The sequence below is a fragment of the Oryzias melastigma genome, linkage group LG16 (assembly GCF_002922805.2).
Source record: "Oryzias melastigma strain HK-1 linkage group LG16, ASM292280v2, whole genome shotgun sequence".
Classification (NCBI taxonomy): domain Eukaryota; kingdom Metazoa; phylum Chordata; class Actinopteri; order Beloniformes; family Adrianichthyidae; genus Oryzias; species Oryzias melastigma.
Genome location: NC_050527.1, coordinates 26191755 through 26200848, shown reverse-complemented (window position 1 = coordinate 26200848; position 9094 = coordinate 26191755). Strand labels below are relative to the sequence as shown.

The following is a 9094-nucleotide window of genomic DNA, read 5'->3' as shown; positions in this document are numbered from 1 at the left end:
AGGATCTGAGCTGGAGTGAAGCTCAACAATACTGCAGAGAGAAATACACCGACCTGGCTACATTTGACAGCATGGATGACTTGAACAGTCTGAAAGCCAACTTTTCCTACTCCTGGGCTTGGTTTGGTCTTCATGATGATCCAGCAGCTTGGAAAACATCCATGGGAAATGAGAGTAACTCCTGGAGATGGTCAGCAACAGGACAACACAGCAGAACTGGATTCCAGTCCTGGGACAGTAACAATCCAGATTACCATCATGGTATGGAAACGTGTGCATTTTTGGCCGGAGGGGGAATGTGGTTCGACACTCAATGTAGCGACTCCTACACTTTTCTGTGCTTCAATGGTAAGAAAATATGTTACCTTCAAGGTTTTCAAACATTGGTTCTATTGAACATACTTCCAAAATTATGAACTAATTAAACATTTAATAAATAAATGGCTTTTTGCTGGAAGAATAAAAAACTTATTCTATCCTCCAGCACACTAACAAACAAATCACTAAATACTGAAAGAAATCTTGAATCATTCATTTCACGTTAAAATAAGTCCTATTTACAAAAGTCAGGACTAAACACCTTGTATCCTGTCTTGCCTTTAAACTCATTTACTTTACATTTCAGTCAAAATGTTTTGATTCAAAATTTTCTGTTTTAGTTGCAGATCAAAACAAGAAAAACTACATTTTCATTAATCAGGCAATGTCATGAAGTTCTGCTCAGCAGTACTGCAGGTATAACCACAAGGACTTGGCAATGATCGAGAGCCAGGAGAAAAACGTGGAGGCACAGAATGCTATACCGTCCAATTCGATGGTCTGGATTGGTCTGTATCGAGAACCCTGGACCTGGTCTGATGGGAGCACGAGCTCCTTCAGAAACTGGTATCCCTCTGGTTTAGATAACTATAATGGAAACCAACACTGTGGAACAGAGAATTCTGACCACGAGTGGGGCGATGAGCTCTGTAGCATCAAAAGAATTTTCGTCTGCCATCAAGGTGACCATCAAAGAAAGGTTGAGATGTTTTACAAGCAAAATGTTTGACTTTTGTGACATTTTTTGCTGTTCTGTTCAGTTTCAAAGAGGAAGACCACTTTGAGGATGAAATTCATCACTGATGCTGACCTGACCGATCCAAAAGTCAATGCCCAGATCCTGGAGAAGGTAGATCTCTGTGACTCTTCTCTTATTTTCTGAAAGTCCTGCTTTCTCAATTTATTTTTTCTCTCTTTTAGCTTTCTGCTTTTCTCACAGAAGACAATTGGACCAACTTCAACCTGCAGTGGACGATTCAACCCGAAAATAGTCCAGAGTGACTCAGTGATGGGTCCTCCAGCTGACCTCCACATCTTCATGGGTTTAAAGATGGCTTGATACAAATCCTTCCCTTCTGCGTTCCCCTTAGCCCATCCCTTTCGTTTATCCCTCCAGGATAAACTCCAAATGGAGGGTGATGAAAAAATAGTGTCAAATATTTTGGACACGACTTTCGTTTGATGACGTCATCAATATCACCGGCCCGCTAGCCTTAACCTGGAGCTTCCAGCGCTCAAATATACATAACACAAATTTTATATCTTAAAAACGTCGCACTACAACAAAAAGTCATTACTTACATTTAAATGTAAACATCTGTGGTTCAGAGCGCATCCGCATGAAGAAAAGCACTTCTTTGCGTGACGCGGTGTACTCTCGCGATAGTGGATTTTGGACCCCCATGTTTGGAGTGTGAAACTTAAAAAAAATAATAATCCGGACACGACTTCGACTTCAACTGCCACTTGAAATCAAGGAGAGGGGAGAAGGGGAGCACTCGGATCAGGCCTAAGATTTCATGTTAGCTACACATTATGTGATATTAGTTTAAAATGACATAGAATCTGTTAGATTGTTTAAATTAACAATTGTCGCAACAACTTTTATCATTTTGTTCTCTTTGTTTCTGTTTTTGCTCTAATTCAATTTATTTGATCTTTTCTTTGACTGAAGAAACTGGCAGAGAAACTACAGAGTTTGCATTTTTACAACAATAGGAGACTTTGGTTTGATTTTGATCTCAAAATAAACAGTTTTTAAAAACATATCTTTGTTTAACCAGAGTAAATAGAAATCATGTTGCTATCCATCTTTAAAATGAACACATCAACCAAAACCCAAAAAATGTCAAACACAGAAGGGTACAGCATTTTGGTTTTAATATGGTTTAGTGAAATTAAAATCAGCAGACTGTTGTTGAAACATCCTCAGCTGATTGAAGAAAGAGAATGGTTTCTTAGATCAGCCTTTGTAAGGCAGATGACGGCTCCTATTCATGTTTTTTTTTTCTTTTAATGTTAGAGCATCAATGGTTCAGTGTTCTGAGTCAGAACATACTGTGTATTTCAGAGTCAAGAAATCAGATGTTTTCCTTCTCATGGACATGAGTTGGAAGCTATGTTCACACCACCTTCAGTAATGTGCATTCATGTGGCAACTTCCAAAGATGAGTTTATATAAATGACTACAAATGCATGTTTCAGACCCTTGTGTTCAAAATTCTCATGTTCACGTGTAAGTACACAAGTTTCTACGACTATTTTCAGCACCATGTAAAACAATCAGCAATGAACATTTTAGAAAAGTTATACCGATGTGTAATTTTACCAATCAGGAAACTGGATGTGCAGTGATGTATGGATGGAGTCCTGTTTAATTTACGGAAGTCATGACAGTCTGAAAATTGTTCATGGAGGAAAAATTATTGTGATTCAGTGCAGCTGGAACTGTATGACATAAAGTGTTTTATATTGTGAAGAAGGTTGTGTAGCTACACTGTATTTCTTTTTATTGGAAATGGTCATTTGAACGTGCTTTGCCAATGGCGGTGTGATTGTAGCTAAAGGGTTCAAATGACAGTAAATTTTTAAAACCAACCAATTTGTTACGTGGTTATTTTCGCAAACAATAAACGTTACAGAACATTTCATTGGAAATAAATTTGCAAAAATTTAACCGCTTATTGAGAGTTTTTGGACGCTGTTAACGTTTGAATATGGAAATAAACCAGACATAAAGCCTCTTTAACAGGCTGATGTGTCAGATCTTTTTGTCAGAACTTCTGCTTCTTTCAGAACGGTGAGTATGTTCATATTTACTGAATATTTTTTAGCTTTTTTACAAAAGCAAAATATAATAGTAATGAAATGATCTCAGGCGCAAACCGATGTGCTTTAAAACAGAATCACACCCTCAGGTTTAGAAAAAAATTCTTCATATGTGTTTTTATTATAGGTATATGTTGTTATTTTTGTGATCATTCATGACTGATGCATGCTTTTTTTCTTTAGACTTGTTTAAACTTTCCTCTTTTACTAAGCATGAAGACACTTCAGACATTTTTGGACATCGGTACGCTGATGACTCTCCACTTATTTGGTATGGTTTACTGTCTATTTAGAAAAATTCTGTTTTTCTTTAAAGTACTTCAACACTCCTTAAACACTTTATGAAGGAAACATTTCATTAAAAGTTGTTCATTAATGTATAACTTCACAGAATCTGCTAAAAAGAAATATTCTTAAGTGTATTCTGAATTTTTACACAGTAATAATTATTTTTATTTTTGTTATAGACAATAAAGACAGAACTTGCATAGAGTAAAAAAAGGTAAAAAAGAAAAAGTAACTTGTTTTGTACATGTTATATTTTAACAATATCCAGGCTGCATCTCCTGCTCAGAAGTTCCCCCTCGTCAGTACTACTATGTTAACAAAGCTCTGAACTGGAGTGAAGCTCAACAATACTGCAGAGAGAAATACACCGACCTGGCTACATTTGACAGCATGGATGACTTGAAGAGACTGAAACCCAAGTTTTCCTACTCCTGGGCTTGGATTGGTCTTCATGATGATCCAGCAGCTTGGAAAACATCCATGGGAAATGAGAGCAACTCCTGGAGATGGTCAGCAACAGGAGAAACCAGCAGGACTGGATTCCAGTCGTGGGACAGTAACTGTCCAGATTACTACAAAGGAGAGGAAGCGTGCGTAACGATGGGTGGAGGGGGGCTGTGGAACGACGTTAACTGTAATACCTCGTACCCCTTTCTTTGCTTTTATGGTAAGAAAACTTTTGTCTGGAAGTTTATTCAAAGACCTTTTTATCAGCAGTTCTTTTTTCTGTTGTTCTATTTGGTCTAAATGAGATAATAATTAAAATGCTTTATCTTTTTTCACTTAATTTATTCTGTCGCCTGCTACCTGCTGGATGTGGTCATGGTACCGTGCACAAACCTGGTTACAACCACAAACCCACCAACCTATCAAAGGCAAACTCTCTAAATTAAAATTTAATTTGAGATTTAAAAAATATAAATTAATTCCATCTCCTCATTAGGGTCAGACACCATAGTTCGGTTCCAAGTAGAATCAGTTATTAAAATCCTAATCCAATACCAGTGTTGGGGTAACGGATTACAAAGTAACGAATTATTGTAATTACATTACTTTTGTCAGTAATGGAGAAACGTAACGAATTACAGTTAAAATTTCGGTATTTAATTACAATTACTGGACTGCAGAAACCCTCGTTACTTTGGTTCTGAAGATTCCAACATTTTCTCTCGGTTAAATGAAACGAAACGGGAAAAAAATGGGCACGCGCATTCCTCTGCAGAGTTGAGGTTATCGGTCAAAGCTCCTTAAAGGCATCATATATTAATTCTTTAACCTGTTCTTTCTTTATTCTTCACACTGAGCTGCACGTGATCTGTCAATATGAGTTTGCGCCTTGACTGTAAATGGCGTATACTAGTATAGCGCTTGCTACGCTCCTTCGAGGGCCCAAAGTGCCTCACGGTCACAGACCCATTCACCCATTCACCCATTCACACATTCACCCATTCACACATTCACACACTGGTGGTGACTCCGCTGCTGAACACTGGCGCCAACCTCCCACCAGAGGCAATTCGGGTTTCAATGTCTTGCCCAAGGACACTTCGACACATGGGCGGGCAAGGCGGGAATCGAACCCGCTCGCTTCCGATCAGGAGTCGACCGCCCTACCGCTGCACCACGGCCGCCCCACTGTCAATGATTTAAAGTTAATGGTCTGTGCCATTAATGGTTTGCGCTGAGAAGAAGTGGGAGGGGCGATAGCTCGCAACACCTGCGGGTGCATAGGATCGTGCGCGCAAGAGGGAGAGAGAGATACAGCAATAAGTTGTTTCACTTTAAATTTAAAACAGCTAAAAATGTCAATGTCTCACGTCAAAAGTTAAATAGTAATAGAAGTCATTTTATCATTCTTCTTGTTTATATTTTATCTTAAGTTAACAAAAGCATCTATATATAATCAACATTAATAAATGAAATACATTATTATTAGTAGTAGTATTAATTGAGTTTGTGCATAATTTTATATTTTTGATTATAATGAAGCAACAAAACAACCTGAAGAGGCACTTGTAAGCTGAAAGAGTCTTTATAGTGAAATGAAGCCAGTTTTCTAAGAAGAGCTGGAATCATCATCTCTAGCCCCGCCCTCTAACGTCAGAATTATTTTTTGCATTTGAGGAGGAGAAAGAAACTGCTGGACGCATTTAACAGTTATTTGTTTCCAATAGACTTAGTTTCAGATGTAATATATGTATTTAGGTGTAAAAGTTCCCCCCCCATATCTCTCTTTGAGCGGTGGAGATAGCCACACATGTTTGAACTTTGTGTCTTTTTTCCCTCTGCTGTCTGATTTCTAATGAAGTCAGGTTATGAATTGAACTATATTCATAGTTTGCATGAGGCCATTGACTTAAAAAACTATTTGAAAGACAAGAGGATCTAGTTGATGCTGTTTCTCCCTTGAGAATTTCTACATGACAGGAAAAAAGTAAAGTAACTAGTAGTGAATTACTTTTTAGAATGAGTAATAAGTAAAGTAATTTCATTACAATTTCATCCAGTAGCTAAAGTAAAATAATCAATAACTTTTTAAAAGTAACTTACCCAACACTGTCCAGTACGGCCATGTTTGTCCTGTCAAACTCGGTCACAGAGACACAGAAATACCGTGGAAGCGGCTGTCGGGCAGAAACACCCCCCGAGTGAGATCAAAGCCCCAGGAACCCCTCAGACACCACAACCCCCTCAGCCGCGACGTCTAGCTCAAGATGACATGTTTGACAGGCGGCGATAGAGGGGTGGGCCACTGGTTTGTGGCTGGAAGGTTTTGGAGCCCTGATTTCATGGGAACAGCCAGCTGGTCAAAAATGACAACACCCAAAAACATTAACTTTTGACGCAGAGGTCTTAACCATGCTTTAATATGTGACGACTTGGGAATGAAAATGTGTTGAGTTGGGAAGTAAGCATTATATTTCATTACTGAAATACCAAAATTGGCACAGATTAGAACCGAAACCAAAGAATCACTTTGGCACTGGAACCGCATAAAACCAAATCGGTGCCCAACCCTAGTCCTCATTAAAGGGATCAAAGCATTAAACAAATAAATAAATCTTTGAACGTAGGGTGTACCTACTTTTATTGCAGGTGCAAAGTCGAACTTCTTAATATAATAGCATTTTACTTTTTGACAAAAAAATGTTCTGTCTCAGTTACAGATCAAAACAAGAAAAACTATGTTTTAATCAATCAAGCGATGTCATGGAGTTCTGCTCAGCAGTACTGCAGGACAAACTACAAGGACTTGGCAATGATCGAGAACCAGGACGAACACACGGAGGCTCTGAATGCGAAATCATCCACTTATAAAGTGTGGATTGGTCTGTATCGAGAACCCTGGACCTGGTCTGATGGAAGCACGAGTTCCTTCAGAAACTGGTATCCCTCTGGTTCAGATAACTATGGGGGAAACCAACACTGTGCAGCAGAGGATTCCGATCACGCCTGGAGTGATGAAATTTGTAGCGGCAAAAAAGTTTTCATCTGCCATCAAGGTGACCCTTAAAAGAATTGCTGACATGTTTTACAAGCAAAATAATGGAGTTTTGTGACGGTTTTTATTGCTCTGTTCAGTTTCAAAGATGAAGACCACTTTGAGGTTGAAATTCATCACTAATGCTGACTTGACCGACCCAAAAGTCAAAGCCCAGATTCTGGAGCAGGTAGATTCTGACCATTCTTTCATTGTGAATTTGGGCTTAATGTTTGAAATTGTTTTTCTTTCTTTTAGCTTCATTCGTTGCTGAGCAGTGGTGAAGAGACAGATATCAAACTGCAGTGGGCGATTGAACCCAAGAAATAGAACATGGAATGCAACATCTCCGTTTGATTCACACATAGTCATTTTATTCACTGTCGTGAAGAATCTCATTAATGCACCAAATCTATATCTTTGCATGATTTGTGCTACACCAAAATACATATATTTGTGGGCTTCTCCGGGGAAGGGTTTTTCAAATGACCCCCTAGAAAATTTTGCTCAACTGAATATTTTCTTTTCTGAAAAGTTGTGTTTTGTGCTTTTATGTTCTTTCTTCCATGTAAAATTACTTGGCCACAAACCTTCACATAAGTAAACCTTTAACCCTGGGCTCACACTGGATTTGGTACATTTTTTTAAATAAATGAAACTTATTTTCCGACAAAAATATTTATCAAGCAGCAACTCTAGTGTGCGCGGATGCAAGTTAAATGAATACGAGTCACGGAGAAAATAATTATTTTTTTTACTGTATTAACAACACAAAGGATCCATACATAAAACAGAAAAATTGCACAGAAAAATAATTATTGTGAATATACAGTCTTGTCTCGCATATTTGTATTTGTTTATTCGCGGTTTCACTTTGCCTATTTGCATATATATTTTGCATATATATATTTTTTTGACTCCTCCAGTTTGTCACAAATCTGCAACAACTCAAGATGCTTGTATGTGACTTTGGCTTCCGAAGGTTCTGCGGAAATTTCCCAGGAGGGGAGCGCAGTCGAAGACCATGCAAGCCCGTCTGCTACACACACACACACAGCAAGCCTGCATGGAGAAATGGCATCAGCTGATTCAGAAGCAGCTCAAAAATATCCTGATTATCGTGGAGAATAATCATCATCCGGAGCAGGTGTTTATTATGGACGAAACCGGCAAATTCTGGAATAACCTCTCGCACCTAACTGATGAGGGAAGAAGCATGCGCTTGGTTTAAATTACAAAGTCTATTGTTCTTAAGAAAGAAGTTCAACCTGCTTTAGCTTTCAAAGAGTGTTCGATAGCCACACATTTTGTACTAAGAGCCTGAAAAAGGTTGCAGAAACTTGTGTAGCTATGCTGAGGTCCAAAACGTGCTTCTGCGTGTTTGCATAGGCTTTTCATTGGAAGGGTCAGGTAAACATGTGTTGCCAAAGGCATAAAATTTCAACAAACAATAAATAACTTTACAGAACCTGTCATAGGAAAAAAACTTGCTTACCAGCAACTCACAAAGAAGGGTTACCTTTTCAAGTTTGCATATGGAAATGTTTCTGGCATTAAAGTCCCATTAATAGGTGGAAGTGTTGGATCTCATCCTTTGAACTTCCGCTGCTTTCAGAACGGTGAGTATTATCACATTCACTGAATATTTTAAGCAGTTTTACTGAAGAAAAATTAATATTATCTATCTTATCTAATGTGCAAACTGATGTTCTTCATAAACAAATAAAACTCTCAGCTTTAGAACAAAATTCCTTTAATGGTGTTTTTTATGTTTTTATGTTACTTCCCGCATTTTTTCTTTAAACTCTTTCAAACTTTCATCTTTAAGCATAAAGACAATTTAAACATTTCTGGACAGCATTGAATTTCTTCTGCTTATAGACTAACGGGACCTTTTCGGACATCTTCAGAGAAATTTGGGAAATGGATCTGTACACCTCGCTGATGACTCTCTTTTCGCTTGGTAAGCTTTACTGTCTATGTAGAAAAGTTTTGTTTTACCTTAAAGCACTTTATGAGGGATACATTTAATTAAAATTTGTGCATAAATGTAAAATCGCTGGTAAAAATAGATATCCTAAAGTGTATTCTGAATTCTTAACCAATATGAATTATTTTAAAATTATGGTTGCTATTTTTGTGTTTTATTTTAACATTTTAACATGTTGTCCATCCAGG

General features: G+C 37.9%; 2 protein-coding genes across 2 annotated transcripts in view; both read left to right on the top strand.

Annotated features, from left to right (window-relative positions):
- LOC112136502 (C-type mannose receptor 2) overlaps positions 1-1335 on the top strand; it is a 13079-nt gene extending 11744 nt beyond the window's left edge. The window contains exons 4-5 of the mRNA XM_024258229.2: positions 1080-1168; positions 1240-1335. Of these exons, the coding sequence (XP_024113997.1) occupies positions 1080-1168; positions 1240-1320 (170 nt within the window). The 3' untranslated portion in view covers positions 1321-1335. The remainder of the gene's footprint in view (positions 1-1079; positions 1169-1239) is intronic.
- A 2025-nt stretch (positions 1336-3360) lies between these two features.
- The window catches only part of LOC118599819 (macrophage mannose receptor 1-like), a 7341-nt gene continuing 1607 nt past the window's right edge, over positions 3361-9094 (top strand). Inside the window, exons 1-4 of the mRNA XM_036215922.1 lie at positions 3361-3391; positions 3704-4102; positions 6597-6938; positions 7018-7106. Coding sequence (XP_036071815.1) covers positions 3361-3391; positions 3704-4102; positions 6597-6938; positions 7018-7106 — 861 coding nt within the window. The remainder of the gene's footprint in view (positions 3392-3703; positions 4103-6596; positions 6939-7017; positions 7107-9094) is intronic.